Genomic DNA, 23069 nt, shown 5'->3' with positions numbered 1-23069 from the left:
CAGAGTGCATGGAATCATACTTCCAATACTTGCAATGATATTGGGGTATGATTCCAACAGGTTGGATACCAAACATGCCCAGGTTCGGAGTTACCATTATGTAGCTGGACATAGGTAGTGACCTATGTCCAGTACTCGCATAAAATGGCGTCCCTGCACTCACAAAGTCCAGGAAAATGGATCTGGAGTTTGTGGGGGCACCTCTGCTAGTGCAGGGGTGCCCTCACACACAGGTGCCTGCACCCTGCTCTCTGGGCTGAGAGGGCCTACCATATGGGTGACTTACAGTGGCCTGGTGCAGTGACCTGTAGTGAAAACGGATGCATGCACCAGTTTCATGCAGGCTGCAATGGCAGGCCTGCAGAACCCTTTGCATGGGCTCCCTATGGGTGGCAGAATAACTGCTGCAGCCCATAGGGATCCCCTGGAACCCCAATGTCCTGGTTACCATATACTAGGGACTTACATGGGAGGGACCAGTATACCAACTGTGGGAAGAAAAGATTAGTAGCAACCAAATGTAGAGAGAGCATATCAGTGGGGTTCTGGGTAGCAGGATCCCAGTGAGCACAGTCAAACACACAGAAAATGGGGTGACCCATGCCAAGAAAGAGGGCGCTTTCCTACACTACATTTGACCAATGGGATCTTTTTTTCCCCTCAAAATCTGTGGACATGTGAGGAAGCCAAAACACACTCACATTTAGCGGACCTTAATAGCTTACCACGGGCAGGAAGAATTATATTTAAAAAAAAAAAGTGGCTGTGACGTAATCAAAAATAAAGTAAAATAGGAGTCTGTGTGTTCAATTGTTTATGCTCGTGAGCCTGACAAGGCTAGTGGAGTGTTGCTGAAGACGGCCCTTGCCAACTGGCGGAGAGTCCTGAGAAGGACACACACAGCAGTGCCTTACGCGCCAGCTATCCCACTTGCGTGAATGCCTTGTAGAGACCCCCTCTCTAGCTTTACATAGCGCCAATTACGCTGCTGGGCTGCCGCAGACTTGAACAAATTGGGTGCACTATACAGTCAGGGATCACTGATACCGTTTGATGACCTTGTGGAACAGAGTGGCCTGCCTCGTGGATAGTTCTTGACCCATGAGGCGATAAGAGGAACTATCCGAGCCCTCTGGAAAGGGGTAGAGGGTGAACCTCCCACACACAGGATATTACAGTCTATGCTCTCCATAGGGGGGTGCTCACATTTGGTCTCCTGGTTATAAAGGGCGCTGCTGGCTTCGGTACAGAACCCGATGGGTGCTCTGCAGCCTAAGTGGGAGACAGACCTAGGCAGGAGCCTCTCAGATGGATAGTGGGATAGAATTCTTGCGTATGCTCCCTTGGTATCCCGAAACACCCGAACAAAATATATACAACTACACTCATAGGACCTACCTAACCCCACGGCGACTGACGCTCATATACAAGGGGGCTGGGTTGGGATACCCACGGTGCAGTTTATTAGATGCGGGATTTGGGCACATGACATGGGAAAGTCCACAACTGCAACAATTTTGGAGGGAGGTTATTCATAAAATTAACGATACACTACATAGACGACTAGAACCCACAATGGAAGTATGCCTCCTGGGGCTCTTCAATTGACCACACCCCAAGAAAGTGGGCAATAGATTCGTGGATATGGCTCTGGTGTTGGCCAAATATCCATGACATGGAAAAACGCTGACGGTCCTAACCTTCAGATTTGGACACAGATGTCACAAGGTGGGGAAGAGCGGAGATGAGTGCCTTGAAGAGAGAGGAGAGCAGAGGGCTGAGGCGTAGGCCACTGGCTCCACTGTGGTCAAAGGTGATGGACAGATGGGAGAATGGTGCCATGGAATCGGACCATGAGAGTGATACCGAAAGCTCCATGTTGAGTTTATAGGAGGGACTGTAAGGAGGGTAGATCTGTGTTGTCCTCAAGAGTCCCAAACATGGGACATATGGGTGGATGGATCAGCCCCCCCTGCACAGCCAGCCCATGCATTGAGTATGGGACAGTCTTTGAACGCTGATGTTTAGGTTTAGTGTCGCCGCACAACCTGAGTATGCATGAGTAGGGATCATGGGCAGATTGTTTTGTTTCTCCTAGTTCTGTTATATTCTTGGCTTCATTCCTAGATATCTCGCCTGAAGCACACTGCAGGCCTCGACTGGGTTGGGAAATCTCTAGAATACATATAAATGCTCTTTTGCAGGCATCAACCAATAGATTACAGAGATACGAACATTCCTGCCTACTACAGATGAGGGCTACTAAGAAACATTGAACACCTTGCTATGATAATCACAACAACGGGGGATAACTTTAACGATTAAAAGGTACTAACATGCTACTGTGAAAGTACAATTTGCCTATGCAATGTATGGGTATCATATATACGACTTATGTAGTATAATGTACAGTATAAGCAGCGCTATGTTACACCTGCTTGAATTCCAGATGAAATGCCAATGAAATAAAAGTTTAAAAAAAAAATAAAAAAGCGCCTGGCAAGGCTACTGACACATACAAACCCACACAATCTGGCTGCATTCCGGGAGGTATGTTGCAGGGATATCTAAGCTCCCATGTTCTCACAGCCTGGTTAACCCACCAGGCCTCCACCCTCTCACTACATACAATATCCTACCTTATCCGGCAGTTCTTTGAAGCAAGCCAAACCCAGCGACAGGATAGATCGGGTCCGGGCAGCAAGGCAGATAGATTTGTAACGCTCCTCGATGCATCTTGATGAAAAGAGAATTGGAAACAGGTCAGCGTATTTCTGTCCCCACTTTGTTCTCCCAAGAACTGTGTTATACTTCATATTTTAAAAATGCATACTAGTTTTGGCTGAACTATTCAACTGCTGCCTTCTCACTCCATCTCCAAGGTCTACAGTAAAGTTGTGTAATGGCTCCTTTTGGGGCAGAATGAACTTCAAACACAATAAAAAGCTTTTCTGCTACGAGGTTAATTCACCCTCACAGCTGACCAACTATTAAAAATAGAGACCTGTCTATGTGGGGTAGATTAGGACCAACAGCATAAATCAAAAAAGTAAATCAGTAGTCTGAAGTATCATTCTTCCACCCAGCTTATAGCCCAATACACATAGTATCTCCCAGGGGTCAGTGTGGGGATATTAGTGCAGAGATATTCCACTCAGTGTACTGTACATTTATTTATTTGGTAATGTCTTGTTTTTGCAACAACAAGGCAGTTAGACTTTTTATGCTGGATCCCCTCCCATTTTCTCACTGTCTTCCATAAAATTATTTCCTTCTCCTTTACCCTATCTGGGCCACAGTCACACGACCTGTGAGGAAATGACTCCTTGGCATGGTTACCCCCTAACTTTTTGCCTTTGCTGATGCTCAGTTATGTTTTGAAAGTGTGCTGGGACCCTGCTAACCAGGCCCCAGCACCAGTGTTCTTTCCCTAAACTGTACCTTTATCTCCACAACTGGCACAACCCTGGCACTCGGGTAAGTCCCTGGTAACTGGTACCCCTGGTACCAAGGGCCCTGATGCCAGCGAAGGTCTCCAAGGGCTGCAGCATGTCTTATGCCACCCTAGGGACCCCTCACTGAGCATATGCACACTGCTTCACAGATTGTGTGTGCTAGTGTGGAGAAAATGACTATGTCGACATGGCACTCCCCTCAGAGTGCCATGCCAACCTCACACTGCCTGTGGCATAGGTAAGTCACCCCTCTAGCAGGCCTTACAGCCCTAAGGCAGGGTGCACTATACCACAGTGCATGAGTACTATACCCCTACAGTGTCTAAGCAAAACCTTAGACATTGTAAGTGCAGGGAGCCATAAGAGTATATGGTCTGGGAGTTTGTCAAACACGAACTCCACAGTTCCATAATGGCTACACTGAAAACTGAGAAGTTTGGTATCAAACGTCTCACCACAATAAATGCACAAGGATGCCAGGGTGCAATTTATTGTAAAATACACCCAGAGGGCATTTTAGAGATGCCCCCTGAATACATTCCCGACTTCTAGTGTAGTCTGACCAGTTCCTGCCAGCCTGCCACACACTAGAAATGTTGCTGGCCACGTGGGGAGAGTGCCTTTGTCACTCTGTGGCCAGGAACAAAGCCTGTACTGGGTGGAGGTGCTTCTTACCTCCCCCTGCAGGAACTGTAACACCTGGCGGTGAGCCTCAAAGGCTCACCCCCTTTGTTACAGCGCCACAGGGCATCCCAGCTAGTGGAGATGCCCGCCCCTCCGGCCACTGCCCCCAATTTTGGCGACAAGGCTGGAGGAGGTAATGAGAAAAACAAGTCACCCACCAGTCAGGACAGCCCCTAAGGTGCCCTGAGCGGAGGTGACCCCTGCCTCTTGAGATTGGAGGATTCCCCCAATAGGATTAGGGATGTGCCACCCTCAAGGACAGTAGCCATCGGCTACTTCCCTCCTAGAACTAAACACACCCCTAAATTCAGTATTTAGGGGCTCCCCAGATCCCAGGAACTCAGATTCCTGCAACCTGAAGAAAGAAGGAGGACTGCTGACCTACAAGCCTGCAGAGAAGGAGGAAGACGACAACTGATTTGGCCCCAGCCCTACCGGCCTGTCTCCAACTTCGATAACCTGCTCCAGGGACACATCGACAGGGGCCAGCGACCTCTGAAGCCTCAGAGGACTGCCCTGGACTAAAGGACCAAGAAACTCCAGTGAACAGCGGCCCTGTTCAAAACCAGCTACTTCTTTGCAACAAAGAAGCAACTTCCAAAGACGTCACATTTCCCGCCGGAAGCATGAGACTACACTCTGCACCCGACACCCCCGGCTCGACCTGCAGAAAACCAACACCTCAGGGAGGACTCCCCAGCGACTGCGAGTCCGTGAGTAACCAGAGACGACCCCCCTGAGCCCCCACAGCGACGCCTGCAGAGAGAATCCAGAGGCTCCCCCTGACCGTGACTGCCTGTAACAAGAGACCGGATGCCTGGAACCAACACTGCACCCGCAGCCCCCAGGACCTGAAGGAACCGAACTTCAACGCAGAAGCGACCCCCCAGGCAACCCTCTGCCTAGCCCAGGTGGTGGCTGTCCTGAGAAGCTCCCCCCTGTGCCTGCCTGCAACGCTAGTGACCCCCGGGTCCCTCCATTGTTTTCTATCTAAAACTGGACACCTGCTTTGCTCACTGCACCCGGCTGCCCTGCTGAGGGTGTACTTTCTGTGCCTTCTCGTGGCCCCCCCCCAAGTCTGCCCATAAGGAAGCAGGTACTGCTGGCAAACTGGAAACGGAGCACCCCTGTTCTCCAAAGGCGCCTATGTGTTTTGGGCCCCTCTTTGACCTCCGCACCTGACCGTCCCTGAGCTGCTGGTGTGGTGTTTTACTTACCTCCAAAACTAACCTTTACTTACCTCCCCCGGAACTGTTGATTTTTGCACTGTGTCCACTTTGAAAATAGCTTATTGCCATTTTTTTTTTTTTTTTTTTTACAAAGACTGTACATGATATTGTTTTCATTCAAAGTTCCTAAAGTATCTATGTGAAGTACCTTACACTTAAAGTATTAACTGTAAATCTGGAACCTGTGGTTCTTAAAATAAACTAAGAAAATATATTTTTCAATATAAAAACCTATTGGCCTGGAGTAAGTCTGAGTGTGTGTGTGTACAACAAATGCTTAACACTACCCTCTGATAAGCCTACTGCTCGACCACACTACCACAAAATAGAGCATTAGAATTATCTACTTTTGCCACTATCTTACCTCTAAGAGGAACCCTTGGACTCTGTGCACACTATTTCTTACTTTTAAATAGTATATACAGAGCCAACCTCCTACAGGACCCTTTTGTGAGTCTTCAGCAACCGGCTGTAAAGCACTTTTGGTTAAGAGGACCAAATGTGAGGAGAGGCGAACAGAACAGTGAATGTTAGCAAAGCTGTGAGACTGACTTCTAGACATTTTCAATACCTAGTCAGTAGCACAAACAAATAATTCAAATTATACAACTTCCCAAGCATGCACACTTTGGGCAGCACTTATATGTAAAGAAGATTGATAAGTATTAAGGTGTTCATGAATTCTGTAGCAGTGGTAGTCCTGTCCCTTGCTCCCCCAATACTACAACACCTTCTGACAAGTCCTGCCTTTTAGTTTCACCTAATCTGCAAACTTCCCTAAAACATACCACCCACTTGGCCCCAGTGTTTTCTCAGGTCACACAAAAGCCCCAGTTCCCAAAAACTTTGACACTTCCCTTGCTGAATTCTCTCGCAAACGTTGCATCAGCACCTGGAAGCATGAGAGTATGAAGCACCTTACATGTAAAGGTTTGTTAAAATGTTTGATCACTTACTGGTTCATTAAACTCTTCCTAGACCCAAGGCCGCTCAGCTCCTGAACACAAAGACAGAGATTAGTTCCAGGAATCACATTCAGAGAAGGTGTTGGATGTGGCATTTAAGTGCAAGATTGCAAGGTGTATGGCAAACACTGATTAGCTCACAATGTATGACCAGGCCCCCCGAGACTTTGTCTTTCTGAACAACATGGTCTTCTTTTAATCCCAACAATTACAAATGCGATGTCTCTCCTTAACACATGAGCTTTCTTTCTAAATATGTCTAGTGTTTTCAAAAAAGACAAATGGAAAAGCTAGTCGATCCCTGATGAAGGCATGGCAGAGACATAACTATCATGCACAAGCAGACTCACATTTGTGATTTATAAAATCAGAGTTCGGAAGCTGTAAAGGAGAAGTTAGCCTAACTCATGGTGTGCACCATAGCTCCAGGAGACCCACAAACGTGCCAGATTTTCAGAATAACCTCATAAGAAACATGCATACAATTAATCCAAATGGAACTTCTAAGTAATCACTGATGGGCATGAAAATCTAGCACAGATCTACAGAAGACCTATGCTGGGCAATGTTGTTTTTTCTGAAAGTGACCACAATATTAGTCTGAAGATTTGCACTATTCACATTGTATTTTAGAGCAAACTGATTGTTTTGCTATCCATAACCCTAAGCAAATGGTGACCTCCTCAATATTTCCTTACCCACATGCTGTTTAACTGTCTTTTCCAAGTAGACTGAATTTTGCACAACTGGTTTCGGATTAAAGTGTAAAAAGAGGCTTTTGCAGGGCTTGGAATTTTCTGGTCAAGAATGAGAAAAGCCACAGAACAGGTCATTCACTGTCTAGTCATGAGGCATAAGTAAGTCTGTGTACGGGCTGGCAAATCAACCTAATTATGTTTACAAACCTACATGATTGAGGGAAGTAGGGAACATGCATGGAAAAAAACGTGTTTGTAATCCTTTCCCTTGGTTCCTCTCTCAATCACCATTTACCACTAAACAGCGAGGTAACCACCTCCAGCTACCACTTCAATGGTACTTACTATTCACAAGCACCCCCCGCCAGTGGTTCTTCCCACTCTGCTGGTTATAGCTTACTCGCTTTCCCCAGGATGTTCTGAGCTTAAAGAGGAGCTGATTTTATTCTTGCTCAGTAGCCATTCCAGTGCCACCTTCAATTACAATTCTTGTCAGGTCTAGCTTTAAGTTCGCCCAAAATGTATTCAGCGTTTCTAGTGCTCTCAGTCCTTGGCCACAGCACCGTGCTTCTGAGATGTCTTACATCGAGAGCACTTTGAGGGTGTTCAACTTAAATCTATTTATTATGATCTGATTGACGAAGGCCAGTGAGCACTGCACACTTCTCATTCTAAAAAATAAAGACTGATACACATGCCTTAAGGATGTTATACAGAAATAAGTTAAGCACAATGTTAATCCAAATTAAAGACAATTTTTATATCACACAATTGATTACATGTTTAAAGAATCAAAGATAATCAGTTCTTATCTCTATCCAACAATTTAATCCGTTTTTGCCATCTAAGCACACAATTTTAAATTAGTGCCTACGAAGTAAAAGTATAAATTTGTGCAATCTCCGAGAGCTCAATACCACTCATCTAAAAATATAAAATGGGCAAAGAAACTTCTTGTGTTTATTAAGAAGGGAAGGAAACTATCTTACCAAGTGAGACATATCCTCCCTTGCATCTATGACATACAATTGGAAGAGTGTGCTTTGGCAGTTTACTAGACCTTTGTGCAGTATGAACACAAAAAAGGGATGACAAATTCACAGGCTTGTTTCACAACACATGGGTACCTTTTTCTTTTTTGAAAACTTTGTGAATATTCTGGCCTTTCAGAAGCCTCAAACCCCGAATTGTTTTGTTCGTTATGAAGCTGTAAAGTAAAATGTTATGAGCATATCATGTGAACCATTGTTTTTCCAGTTATTATTTCCAGCCCAATATAATTTCTTCCAATCATACACAACATCGATTACCCAGTCTCGGCCAGACTTACTGTGTCAAGAGCTATGAAGGTAGAGGTCTTTATGGCCAGGAGCATAGAAGGCCAGAGCTCTTTAAAGTTGTCATTCTGCACGTCAACAACCGGAACTTTCAAGCAGGCCATATTCACATCTACTGCTCTGAGGAAAGTAAACAAGAGACATGGATGAAGGGAAATCCCATTTTACACAAATCATATCACGTAAGATTTTAACAGATTCAATATTTTCCAGAATGTTAATCACTTTATGATGGAAGCACAATCATCATGATGGGCAAACCATGCAAAGGATCCCATGTGGTGCAGTTCCCAGCACTCAATATCATTATTGAATATAGACATTAACACGGAGTGTGGCCAAGGTCAGTGACATATTACCTGAGGCTCTCCCAAACTCCAGTGACCCTGACATGACTGGTGCTGCTGTTGTCAGAGTGGAGAAATGAGAGTGCGACACGTTGCTTCTCGCTGCAATGGTGACACTGCATTCTGTGTCTCCTAGTTCCCCAGCTTGGGAGAAAACTAACTGCATGCATGACCCGACATGTCCAAAAACAAAGATGGTGCTGGGCAAGAGGCCAGGGACTGACCTGTGGGAGAGTAGTCCACGTAACCGTCCAGCAGAGGCTTGGAAACTGCTGGGAGTGACTAAGGACCAATCCTGCAATTGAGCGGTCCCAGCAGCCCTAATAAAACAGCTTGTGCCCAGGTGAGCAGATAGTGTATGTCTGCCACCTCGTGCAAGGGAGCGTGGTAGGAGCCCAGTGAGCATTTTCACAGGAAGAAGGGGCAACCTAGACTATACTGAACTGCAACAGTCTCCCTGAGCAGTAAAGGTGTCAGGGAGTAAAATATTCTACCCATTCCACAGCCAACGAATATGGAAATCATGTTACTCTGGGTGGCATGAGAAACGGGAGTGTCTCTCAGTTGCTTTCCTCGCCACCACCATGATCTTCCCCCTGAATACGTGACGCAGAGGCAACTGGAACGACCAGACATGAAAATATTCTTCAAGCTGATGCAGGGTGGAGGGGTGCCTACAGACCCTTGCGCTCGCATGGGATGCTCTGTGACCCCAGATTTCTGCTGTTTCTGTCTGTAGACCCTTGGATGACCTATTGCAACCAGTGGTCATAACCTAAAGATGGCCAAGCCAAAGGAGCATCCCACGAATTCCTATTGCCCGACGCCCGGGACATCTTGTTTGGGGTCAAGGGCAACAAGTTTTTATGTTTACTTTGTCCTTGGGACAAGTAGGCCCAATCCTCTGCAGCACAAACCCTTTGGCTGCCTGTTTACAGAGAGTGGAACTCTCTGCAGTTGAGGTAATGTTTCCAAAAGATAATGCTGATCCAACTTGTATTTATGGTTCATTATTTGAAAGCCTTCATTATTAGGGTGAGTGCTGTAAATAAATGCTTTAAGGTCACACTTCACTACTGACGTTGGTTCCAGTACAACAAAAAAAAACGTGTATACACATGTTTGAAAGTTTAGGCTATGAGGCTAAGTATAATGCTCCCAGAATGCTCTCTGATTAGATGCAAATGAAGTGTCATTTAGTAAAATGTGTTGATGCATGCTAGTATTTCCCAAAAATATTTCTAATGGAAAATCAGTGTAACCATTTTCAACACGATTATGGGAAGCATGAAAATAAACAAACACTGACAAAGCCAACTGATCTGACATATTTTTTTAAGTCTTTTAGTTTCATCAATGCGTGTCTTGTTTTGACATGGCTTTTGTAACACTTTATTGTTGTGGGAGCTACCAGGCCCTCAACATTGTAACAAACACTGGCAAAAAAAAAAAAAAATTTTTGAACTCTAAAAGCACACGTTGCCACCAGTGGCATAACAAAGGCCCTGCAGCTGCCCTCCAGGGGGCCCCTTCAGCACAGCACCTGCCCTGAGTGAGTCTGGAGAGGGGGCTCCTCCATGTTCTTTGCAAAGGGGCACCCTCCAGTTTCATTACGTCACCGATTGCCACTGTAATTCCTGACACTGAACAAAACTACTTTGTGTGCCAATATGCTCCTTGTGGAAGAGCAGAATGCGATCACTCACAGTAAAGCCAGCCAAAAGAGAGAGAAATAGAAGTCTAATAAAAACAAAATGTCTTTGTTAAAACCAGACCTAATTAGGGACCAAGGCCCACATGTAGGTAGCTTTTTGCATGTCGCAAACAGCGACTTTCTCTGTTCGCGATGTGCAAAAAGCACACTGCGATGCACAAACCCATTTTTGCGATTCGGTAACCTGGTTACTGAATCGTAAAATGGGTTTGCGACTCGCAATTAGGAAGGGGTGTTCCCTTCCTAATTGCGACTCGTAGTGCAATGTAGGATTGTTTTGTGACCGCGAACGCGGGCACAAACCAATCGCAGTTTGCACCCATTTCAAATGGGTGCTAACAGTTTCGCAAAAGGGAAGGGGTCCCCATGGGGCCCCTTCCCCATTGTGAATGTCATTGTAAACATTTTTTCAGAGCAGGCAGTGGTCGTGCGGACCACTGCCTGCTCTGAAAAAATTAAACGAAAAGGTTTCATTTTTCATTTTTGTAATGCATCTCGTTTTCCTTTAAGGAAAACGGGCTGCATTACAAAAAAAAACTGCTTTATTGAAAAGCAGTCACCAACATGGTGGTCTGCTGTCTCCAGCAGACCACCATCCCTGTGAGGGCCATCATTCGCAAGGGGGTCGCAAATTGCGACCCACCTCATGATTATTCATGAGGTGGACATTTGCGAAGCCCTTGCGAATCACAGATGGTGTCAGGGACACCATCCTACATTAGGATTTGCGACTCGCAAATTGGGAGTCGCTCTGACTAACAATTTGCGGGTCGCAAATCTGAACCTACCTACATGTGGCCCCAAATTCTTAAAGAAAGTCACAAAAGTGCACCCATGGTATCTGTCGTACCCCTATAAAATATTTGTGAACTGTATTTTAGCATGGGTAAATACGCATGTGTAGATTTGCTCATGTGAAAATCTATTGAGCATTTGCAAGTTGATTTTCCCTCCAGCCACTTTCTTCCCAACCCTGGAAGAAGTTCTAATTCTGCCATTGTCAGGAGTAAATGTCCAACCTTTCTTATTATGGGAAAATATTAGAGAGAAGCTGGTGAAAATCTTTAAAACATGTAGGTTAGTAGGTTTGCAGACTCAAAGGCATTCCAGTCCTGGAACTATTGCTTACTGCTTCCTCCAGCCCCAGTATGCAGATCTGCAGAAAGGTGGCAAAATAAGGAAATTGCTACAGTAGGGATTGAAACTGCAAGTATTCAAGCCCTATTATGGTAGTAGCCCTGGCATAATCAGAGAGGCTATTATCGGAGCTCTTACATAATGAGATTGCTGCCATAATTTGTCGCCACACTACATGGCACTAAAGGGACAAGTAGATCTTTTTACAGGACAAGTAGATTTGAGAAGCAACCTGTCCACTGGACAAGTAGATATTTTAATAAATTCCACACCCCTGTGATCCTCGCAACCATCATGGCAAGAGATATACCGGAGGCCAAAATAGATCGAAGCAAGTAGATCTTGGCCCGCATTTCATACAAAGTAACTTTGGATGAAATACAGGTGGCAACTTCTGTGCGGCAGACATAATCGATAGTCTGCTTCCTTGAATATAGAAATTAAGATTTGGAGGGGCATACTAGATGCAATAATATCTGCGTTTTGTTTCTGTCTAAGGGTGTTGAAGGCAACAATATGGTCTAATTCTGGATATACAGACCATAGCGCTCCAAAATACTCCACCTGTACCAGAGGCACTAACCTGGGTCAGCCATGGGATCATTTTTACTCCTGCAGAATCACAAAATGATCTCGGTGACCAATATGTCCTGGTTGAAGGTAGGGATGATGGTCCAGAAATCATCCTGGCCACTGTTAATGTTCCTAACCGTGAGCAGCTAAAACTCTTTACTGAGCCGTCAAAACGACTGGCCAAATTGCCCAATATCCCAATGGCGACTACTCAGGCCTCAAACCTGACTGGGGAAAAATGTGCATGTTCTTACTCATGCAGGAGACAGGAGCAAGTCGACACTGTTTGATAGGCAAACGCATCAGCCTCGTAGACAGAAAACTTTAGATGACTGGGAATCTGAATATTCCACTCAGACCAAGACCTGCTTGACTAGCAATCCAGGCCATGCACATATTACACCACACAACATTTTCTATGACATAATAAAATCAATTATGACATCTGAAGTTACATCATTGATGACAGCACTGTGCATGGGGAAGGTGTGAGTTATTGTTACTTCCGTTAACTTATAACTGGTGAATTTCAGTGTTTTTTTTTTTTTAAGTTTAAAATGTTTTGTTTTTATTGCACTTTATCTCATTATAAAACATCGCTTTAACCTTTGTTTTCTTCCAGTGAAAATAAACTATATAGTTAGGATTACGCTTCCATAGGAAATGCATTGTTTGTGTTGCTAAGTACTTCAGCGTGGTTTGGCAAATCTCCTCCAAGCTTTCCAGAAAAGTTCTTTCTTGCCTAGTTTACGCATGGAATAATTTGGGGTGATCCGTCAAGCGGGGATGAGAAGGAAAAAAAAACGGATTCCCAAAACGTGATTTTCCTATAGGATTACACCTCTCAACTATACCATTAGCTTGTGGGTTGTACAGAGAAGTATGAAAATGACATACAACAAGATCTGAGCAATGTTTCCATCTCTTCCGACACTAACTGTGTTTCGTTATCCGTAATAAGTTACCAATGTCTTTTCCCACGGTCCACAAATACTATGATATCATCTTGGAAATAAATAACATTGCCTATAAACACATACCCCATCATCCTTTGAAATACACCTGCAGCAGCGGAGAAACTGAAGGGCATTCTTTCAAATTCGCCATACATTGTAATGAAGACCATCTGTGCTTTGGAGTCATCGCGCAACTTTATCTGATGGTAAGAACTCCTAAGACCTAATTTAGTAAAGTACTTACCACACTTCAATGACAAAATTAATGTTGGGTGACGGCTAATTAACTACAACAATTTTCTGGTTGACTGTGCGGAGGTCGACAGAGAACCTCAAGCTCCCATCAGATTTCTCGGTGATTATCACCACAGAGATCCAATTAGATGTTTCAATCAGTTCCATTACACATTCCTCCACCATATCCCAAATCATCTTATAGCCCTCTTCACGTGCATCAATAGGTGCCTTCCACAATTTGTGCTGTACTGGAATGGTCTCATGTTTCATCATAATTTTATGTACATAACCCTAGAGTTCTCTCAATTTGCTACTGGAAACCTCCTTGGTGTCATCCAAAATCTCTTTCAGTGTGAAATCCTCAACAACCATGACCTGATTTTGAGCCGTCTGATCTACTCAGATGTGTAAATCGTATTGGTGATGACAACCCAAAATGAGTGGACCACTCACTGTCACGTACACCTTTGTGGTTATTCTCCTGAAAACATGACTTGGGGTATGACTTTATAAAGTGACTGAGTCTACCAGTAGCTGGATGATTGTCCCTCTTACTCTGAAGATGTTGGTCTTGGTGGGTGATCACATTTACTGATGCAATTGTCAAAACTAAAGACCTTAATAATGACTTCATCACTCTTAAAATGTTTTTAATGTACGATTACCACTCTAGAGTTGGGACCAGTTTGGCACATGCATGCAAAATATCCCTTTCTTTCACACTTTTTTTTTTTTTTACACTTTCCCCAAGGCAACACAAGACTTGGACTCCTACACCCGGTGCATACCCTATTAGGAGATTTGTTATTATATGTACTTTTGCTAGGATTGTGTAAGGAAATGCCTCCTTGGCATGGTTACCCCCTGACGTTTTGCCTTTGCTGATGCTATGTTTTGAATTGAAAGTGTGCTGAGGCCTGCTAACCAGGCCCCAGCACCAGTGTTCTTTCCCTAACCTGTACTTTTGATTCCACAATTGGCACACCCTGGCATCCAGGTAAGTCCCTTGTAACTGGTACCCCTGGTACCAAGGGCCCCGATGCCAGGGAAGGTCTCTAAGGGCTGCAGCATATCTTATGCCACCCTGGGGACCCCTCACTCAGCACAGACACACTGCTTGCCAGCTTGTGTGTGCTGGTGAGAACAAAAACGAGTAAGTCGACATGGCACTCCCCTCAGGGTGCCATGCCAACCTCACTGCCTATGCAGTATAGATAAGTCACCCCTCTAGTAGGCCTTACAGCCCTAAGGCAGGGTGCACTATACCACAGGTGAGGGCACCAGTACATGAGTACTGTGCCCCTACAGTGTCTAAGCCAAACCTTAGACATTGTAAGTGCAGGGTAGCCATAAGAGTATATGGTCTGGGAGTCTGTCAAACACAGACTCCACAGCACCATAATGGCTACACTGAAAACTGGGAAGTTTGGTATCAAACTTCTCAGCACAATAAATGCACACTGATGCCAGTGTACATTTTATTGTGAAATACACCCCAGAGGGCACCTTAGAGGTGCCCCCTGAAACCTTAACCGACTATCTGTGTAGGCTGACTGGTTCCAGCAGCCTGCCACAACCGAGACATGTTGCTGGCCCCATGGGGAGAGTGCCTTTGTCACTCTGAGGCCAGTAACAAAGCCTGCACTGGGTGGAGATTCTAACACCTCCCCCAGGCAGGAGCTGTCACACCTGGCGGTGAGCCTCAAAGGCTCACCCCTTTGTGCCAGCACCGCAGGACACTCCAGCTAGTGGAGTTGCCCGCCCCCTCCGGCCACGGCCCCCACTTTTGGCGGCAAGGCCGGAGAAAATAATGAGAACAACAAGGAGGAGTCACTGGCCAGTCAGGACAGCCCCTAAGGTGTCCTGAGCTGAAGTGACTAACTTTTAGAAATCCTCCTTTCCCCAATAGGATTAGGGATGTGACCCCCTCCCCTTGGGAGGAGGCACAAAGAGGGTGTACCCACCCTCAGGGCTAGTAGCCATTGGCTACTAACCCCCCAGACCTAAACACGCCCTTAAATTTAGTATTTAAGGGCTCCCCTGAACCTAAGAATTTAGATTCCTGAAACCTACAAGAAGAAGAAGAAGACTGCTGAGCTGAAAAACCCCTGCAGAGGAAGAACAGAAGACACAAACTGCTTTGGCCCCAGTCCTACCGGCCGGTCTCCTGCCTTCCAAAGAACCCTGCTCCAGCGACGCTTTCCAAGGGACCAGCGACCTCTGAATCCTCTGAGGACTGCCCTGCTTCAAGAAAGACAAGAAACTCCAGAGGACAGCGGCACTGCTCCAAAAGAACTGCAACTTTGTTTCAAGGAGCAGACTTAAAGACCCCTGCAACTCCCCGCAAGAAGCGTGAGACTTGCAACACTGCACCCGGCGACCCCGATTCGACTGGTGGAGAACCAACACCTCAGGGAGGACCCACCGGCGACTCCGAAACCGTGAGTAACCAAAGTTGTCCCCCCTGAGCCCCCACAGCGACGCCTGCAGAGGGAATCCCGAGGCTCCCCCTGACCGCGACTGCCTGAACTCCATTTCCCGACGGCTGGAAAAGACCCTGCACCCACAGCCCCCAGCACCTAAAGGAACGGAACTCCTGTGCAGGAGTGACCCCCAGGAGGCCCTCTCCCTTGCCCAGGTGGTGGCTACCCCGAGAAGCCCCCCCCTTGCCTGCCTGCACCGCTGAAGAGATCCCTTGGTCTCTCATTGAAAACCATTGAAAACCCGACGCGTGTTTGCACACTGCACCTGGCCGCCCCCGCGCTGCTGAGGGTGTACTTTTTGTGCTGACTTGTGTCCCCCCCCCCCCCCCCCCCCGGTGCCCTACAAAACCCCCCTGGTCTGCCCTCCGAAGACGCGGGTACTTACCTGCTGGCAGACTGGAACCGGGGCACCCCCTTCTCTCCATTGAAGCCTATGTGTTTTGGGCACCTCTTTGACCTCTGCACCTGACCGGCCCTGAGCTGCTGGTGTGGTAACTTTGGGGTTGCTCTGAACCCCCAACGGTGGGCTACCTTGGACCCAAACCTGAGACTTGTAAGTGATTTACTTACCTGCCAAAACTAACAAAAACTTACCTCCCCCAGGAACTGTGAAAATTGCACTGTGTCCACTTTTAAAACAGCTATTTGTGTTTTATGTGAAAAGTATATATGCTACTGTAATTATTCAAAGTTCCAAAAGTACTTACCTGCAATACCTTTCAAATGAGATATTACATGTAGAATTTGAACCTGTGGTTCTTAAAATAAACTAAGAAAATATATTTTTCTATAACAAAACATATTGGCCTGGGTTTGTCTCCGAGTGTGTGTTCCTCATTTATTGCCTGTGTGTATGTACAACAAATGCTTAACACTACTCCTTTGATAAGCCTACTGCTCGACCACACTACCACAAAATAGAGCATTAGTATTATCTCTTTTTGCCACTATCTTACCTCTAAGGGGAACCCTTGGACTCTGTGCATACTATTCCTTACTTTGAAATAGTGCATACAGAGCCAACTTCCTACAGATTGTATAACCCCTTAGTGCCTGCCAGGGCTTAATTGTCATCTTTGTCAACACAACTAACATGACTGTCGTTCCCTTTACCTGTCTGCATTTCCTTCATACAGTATTCTAATTGTTGATCTCAATAGCATCTTTTAACAATGTTTTTTTTGCTGCTCAGAGGGTCTTTCTTGCATCTCTATGCTCTGACGCAGGACAATCGATTGGTCATGTATCAGTTCATTTGTCATAGCTCCAAACTGGCACTTAATGGACAACGCACGTAGTCTGGAAACAAACATCTACATCATCTACACTCTTGCCTATTTTTTTGTAGCTGCATATAAAATTTAAACCTGGACATAACAATGCTGGTATCTTTTATAAATATTGTTTTTAACCTCTTCTTCGCATCCCTGTATAGATTTTCAAGGTGTTGGCTGGCCATCCCGATTCAGTATAGCAGGTAAGTACTAAAAAAAAAAAAAACAACAACAAAAAAAAAAACCGCCAACCATCTTGACCTTAAGTGAGCAAAAGGCCGACTTTCTTTCTAGATGATCTAAACCTGTGTCCATGAAGTGCCGCTAAATAATTCTCAAACGTGTCCACCCACTCCTCCCAAGAAATTGGTGGATTACCTGCTTGTGTAAGGAAGAATGGTGGAGGTACCTTTCCTGGGCCATTAGTTCATATCATATTATAAATTTATTGAGTTGGGTTGCGAAGTTTCAAGAAGATGACGAAGTGAGGGCTTATTACTGTTGTTGTTTTCTTTCCAAATTCAGATAGTAAGATAGTCTTTTCTTTGTTTACCACTCGCTCATATAAATGTAGTTCTTTGTCCCCTTATTTTCCAAAAGGTGCCCATGACTACATGCCAGGGACGCTTGTTGAGAGCAGCAGTGGTGAAAAAAAAAAAAAAAAAAAAAAAAAAAAAAAATTCAAATAAAAAATAAACGAGTATTACAGTAAGTGGCCAGTGTGGCAACCATTTTTTATTTAAATTCTGGTACGGTGGAGAAGTAGCGGCTGCACAGCACACAAGGTCAGTGAGGGACTGAGCATATTGGATTAAACGATGAGGAGATAGCTGCCGTATGAAGCGCAGCACAGGTTTGAGTGTGTGAAGGCCAAGCACAAGATGCTGAGGGCATGTGGTAACATCCTGCTGTGCGGCACTGATAAACCAACTGATTTTAAAATAAACAGTGCCTCGTGTTATTTGGGTGCTGTAGGGGTTGTTTACCAGGAGTTTCCAATCGTCCTTGTTTTTAGTTAGTCAATGAGCCGCTCACCCGACACCGTCGTACAGATTTTCCGACACTATTTTCTGATTACACTGTTTTTTACTCCTTAGCTGTGGTTCCCATGAAGAGCTGGTAATCATCACCAATTAAGTAATGTGAATCTGTCACTCTTGGATAGAAAGAGAAGGCTTTATTCGGGAGCACAGCACCGATTAACACAGAGCTATACCAGCCTCAGGGTAACTAAGTGTAGAATCCCCACAGCTGGCAGCACACTCTTGATTAGAATTCCCAATATGTAGAGCACACTGAATTCCAAATATTAAGTCAACACAAATGTTAGGTTGTTACTGAACATTTCACCCAACTATGTTACTTTAGCCTTTGTTTTTGTCAGTGAAAAATGACACAAGCACACACACGTTAGCGGCAGTTTTCCCAAAAATCCTACCTAGTAGATTAGATATGGGGTGAAATGCCAGTAAAATTATCAGAAAAGCTTTATTCGAACATTAAATAATGATCATAAAAGCAGACATTACAAATGACAATGTTAAAAAAATAGAAATATTAGATAAAATCACAATGCCAAAATACATTGAAAGGCTAAATCCATTAAATGCTAGATAAAAAAGAAAAAAAAAAAAAAAAAAAAAAAAAAAAAAAAAACACGATTCCTGGCACAGAGGGCATTTTTAAGAAAGGCGCTAACACTATAACAAATCACTGGCTAGCTCAGCAAATACAATAAGGCCGAAAAAGTGGCTCGCAAAACGTAAATTAAAACCACTGGGAAAAACCCAAGTGTAGCAGGCTCAGTGGAGAGCTTTCATCGCATACGCAGACAAGGATGGAGGAACAGTCTTTTGACCCAAGCGGAAAACACAGCTTCCATCTAAAGTACCAAGACTAAACCTAACTAGTAGGGTCTTATTCCATGAGCTCATCACAAACTCCAGGTACATACTTGGAGTGGTTAGTATTAAAATGTAATCCTTAATATGAGTCTTGTTTAGCTCTTTTGTTTCCATTTCCCACAGTCTCAGGTCCACAAAAAAAAAAAATTCCAGCCAAGATCTTTCCTCCTTACACCAGGGGTGTGGGATTTAATAAAATATCTACTTGTCCATAGGACATGTTGCTTCTTAAATCTATGTGTCCTGTAAAAAAAAAATAAAAAAAAAAAATAAAAAAAATCTACTTGTCCCCTTGGTTCCATGTATTGCGGCATGTTATGGCAGCAATCTCATTATTTAAGAGCTCTGATAAAATCCTCTCTGATTATGCCAGGCTACTACTCCAGTAGGGCTTGAATACTTGCAATTTCAATCTCTACTATAGCAATTTCCTTCTTTTGCCACTTTTCTGAAGATCTACATACTAGGGCTGGAGGAAGCAGTAAGCAATAGTTCCAGGACTGGACTACCATGGAGTCTGCAAACCTACTAACTTGCAGGTTCTAAGGACGTTCCCCAGCTCTTTTTTAATCTTTCCCCATAATGAGAAAAGTTGGAATTTTACTCCTGACAATGGCAGAAGTAGAAGTTCTTCCAGGGTTGGGAAAAAAGTGGTTGGAGGGAAAGTAAACTTGTAAAACGCTAGATAGATTTTCACACGCGCAAATCTACACATGCATATTTGCTCGTGCTAAAATACAGGTCACACATATTTTGTAGGAGTACGATTTCCTGGTCTACTTCTGTAAGTTACTGTGAATTCATGAAAGCCACTAACTCAAAGACATACACCATGGGTGCACTTTTGTGACTTTCTTTAAGAATTGGGTCCCTAATTAGGTCTGGCTTTAACAAAGACATTTTGTTTTTATTAAACTTATATTTCTCTCTCTATCAGATGGCTTTATTGTGAGCGATCGCATTCTGCTCTTCCACAAGGAGCATACTGGCACACAAAGTAGTTTTGTTCAGTGCCAGGAACTACTGTGGCAATCAGTGGTGTAACAAAACTGGAGGTGCCCCTCCCCCCCGCAAAGAACCTGGAGGGATTCCCCCCTCCAGCCTCCCTCCGCACAGGTGCTTTGCTGAGTGGGCCCCCTGGAGGGGGGCTGTGGACCTTTGTTAGACCACTGGTGGCAACATGTGCTTTTTGAGACAAGAAAAAAAAGAAAGAAAAAAAAAAAAGTTTGTTACAATGGTGAGGGTCTGTCTAGCAGCTCCCACAACAATAAAGGGTTACAAAAGCCACGTCAAAACAAGACATGCATTGACAAAACCAAAAGACTCACAAAAAATGTTGGATCTATTGGCTTTGTCAGTGCTTGTTTATTTTCATGCTTCCCATAATCTTGTTGAAAATGGTTGCACTAATTTTCCATTAGGAATATATATATTTTTTTTGTTTCTAAATACTACCATGCATCAACACATTTTACTAAATGAAGCTTCAAAGAAACAGCACCTACAATTTCACAGTAGGGAAACTTTTTTCCTACTTGCAGATTTTTCCTGAACATTTTTTTTGAGAGCAAAGAATCACCACTCTTGCGTACAAACTTCTGCAAACATTTGCATCTAATCACTGAGCATTCTGGGAGCATTATAATTAGCCTTATATTGTTAAACTTTTCAAACACGTATGTACACTTTTTTTTTCTGGAACCAATGTCAGGTAGTGCAGTGTGACCATAAAACATTTATTTACAGTCCTCATCCTAATAATGAAGGCTTCTCATTAATGAAGCATCAATACAAATTCGAACTGAATTAACTTATGGACACTCATTACCTCAACTGCAAACAGTTCCCTTCTCTGTAAACTGGCAGTCAAAGGGTTTGTGCGGCTGGTGTTGGGCCTACTTTTCCTAAGGACAAAATAAACATGAAAACTTGTTGCCCTTGACCCCAAACAATATAGGAATTCCACATCCCTGCTACATGCCACACAAGGTCTAAGTAAAATATACAGTTTGCTCAGAGAGTTGCACTTTCGCTTGATATAGTCCAGCCAGGGAATTTGGAGGCCCAAGTCACAGGATTAACAGTCTTTAACTACCTCTCAATTAAACGAGGAATGAGAATGCTCCAGACTGAGCACCACAGAAGCAGCAGAACCAGATTAATATAGTCTTCAACATACTCCAATCCAAGCTCCTGGTACAGTATAATGCTAGGAGAACTTGGCAGGAGGCCTCTAGACACTACTTTCTTCAACCCAAAGGGTAGGTACTTCTTTGAAGGCCCAAATACTTGAGCAACAGGTTAAAAACGAGAGACATTCCCTAATGTAAACTTTAAAAAAAAGAAAATAAATAATAAAAGAAGAAAAGGGGGGTGAGCAAACAAACGGCTTCTTACGAATGGCTGATGCCAAATTACATATAAACCACCAAACCCAATTGAAAAAGCATACTCTAGCACTGGCTATTCATGGAGACCATGAGCCTTGTGAATCAAAAGTAGCCCCAGAGTACGAACATTTGTTGATTTGATTACAGGTCTGTCACCAATGGAGAAGGACTGCATTTTTCTGGTTCCTGGAGCCACAGGCATTACGAAAGTCTTAGTGGGGTTTACATCCAGCCTCAAAGATGAGATAAAACTAATTATAGACCTCTATCAGAGATTTGAGTCATTTGGGCGTTCTAGAAAGCAGACCCCATTGCTTGCTTATGTTAACGGAGGGACAGGATTATTCTTAATCTTTGGCGCTATTACACCTTTAGCCACTAGCGCCTCTTTAATGATATTGACATACAAGAGAAAAAGAACTGAAGCCAGTACACAACCTTAGCAGACCCTTCCACCCGCCCCAAATGAATCAACAAGTTTCCCATCAGGCCCATATCTACCAGCAGCAGCGAGATCATAATATAGGCCCCCCAGAAAAACGTCAAGCCCCTTATCAACTCCCATAGATTTCAGTTCCACCCACAAAAACTGGACCTCACCATGCTACTGAATACACGAGAGCCATGAATGCTGAGACAATGGATTTCTGCTTTGCTGTAGTATTTACAAGGCATCGCCCCATTGTACCCACCTGTCCTTGGAACCAATACTGTTTTTTTAGAGAGAACATATTTATCCCCCATTCACAACAACAACTTTTCAAAGGATAATCCTGCCAGCTATACCAGCTGGGGTTACCGTGGGACCCCTTTTAAAAAAAATTGATAATGGCCAGTCTCCAAGACTGGGGTAGACCAGTTTTACATGCCAGATTAATATATATTTTTTATAAGAGGGGCCAACAAGTCCGTAGGTGCTTTGTTTGAGGGCCTAACATTGATCGCCTCGAGGACCTCTTCCAACAAAAACTCGATCTTCATGGAATAACTAGGCAGAGGTTGGTCCAGATCATCCTTGCTTATATCTACTAGGCTATAAACCGGAGTGAAGTGGTCAACATATTAGTCAGGGTTTACATGAAGTACACGATTGTGTGTCTACTGAGATTTTTGCATTATATTGGATTTGTTGCATTTGCCACACAATATATTATCAGCTGTATAATCTGCAGGCTAACAAAAAATAAAATTGTTTCTAGCACAAACGGTTCAAAATTACTAAAAACGCAGCAACATGTAGTGCCAAGCAGTGGAAGGTCCCTAGCAAAGGTTGAATGGTCACCTTTCTACATCTTATTGCTATATCTGGTCGGCAAGCTGGTCCCAATGAGACGAAAACAATGCCAAGACAGTGTTAACGAGTGTTAAAATGCCAAAATAATTAAGTGATACCATCATAAAACGTGCTGCATTCTATCGCACAATTTGCCTTTTCTTGCTAAATAATTTCCTCAACCGTGCCACACACTTTGGCCTTCCCTTGCTGCATAATTTCAGTAGGCCTGCTTATATGGGTATTTACAATTAAAATGACAGCCATTAACCAGGTTACTGTTATTGACAGTATGCCAGAACAGCCTGACTTCTTAGACCTTACAGGCGGCAACTAGCTTTTTCCTATTCCTCAAACCGGCCCTCTGATTTCCGTTTCCTCTGAATTAACTTCTAGGCTTTCCTGCAGCTAGC

The 23069-nt window shown here is 44.2% G+C and overlaps 1 protein-coding gene across 4 annotated transcripts in view; it reads right to left on the bottom strand.

Annotated features, from left to right (window-relative positions):
- Window positions 1-23069, bottom strand: part of TOE1 (target of EGR1, exonuclease) — a 66376-nt gene that overhangs the window by 38514 nt on the left and 4793 nt on the right. For 2 of the 4 annotated variants that reach the window (XM_069232829.1, XM_069232832.1), the window contains exons 2-4: window positions 8362-8483; window positions 6325-6365; window positions 2640-2736 (exon numbers count right to left, since the gene is read on the bottom strand). In XM_069232829.1, the coding sequence (XP_069088930.1) occupies window positions 2640-2736; window positions 6325-6365; window positions 8362-8483 (260 nt within the window). Of the gene's footprint in view, window positions 1-2639; window positions 2737-6324; window positions 6366-8361; window positions 8489-23069 lie in introns of all 4 variants that reach the window. The other 2 variants (XM_069232831.1, XM_069232830.1) reach the window with 1 other exon arrangement.

The sequence above is a fragment of the Pleurodeles waltl genome, chromosome 4_2, assembly GCF_031143425.1.
Source record: "Pleurodeles waltl isolate 20211129_DDA chromosome 4_2, aPleWal1.hap1.20221129, whole genome shotgun sequence".
NCBI classification, from domain to species: domain Eukaryota; kingdom Metazoa; phylum Chordata; class Amphibia; order Caudata; family Salamandridae; genus Pleurodeles; species Pleurodeles waltl.
Note: the sequence above shows the minus strand (reverse complement) of the source record. Positions and strands in the feature narration are given on the sequence as shown.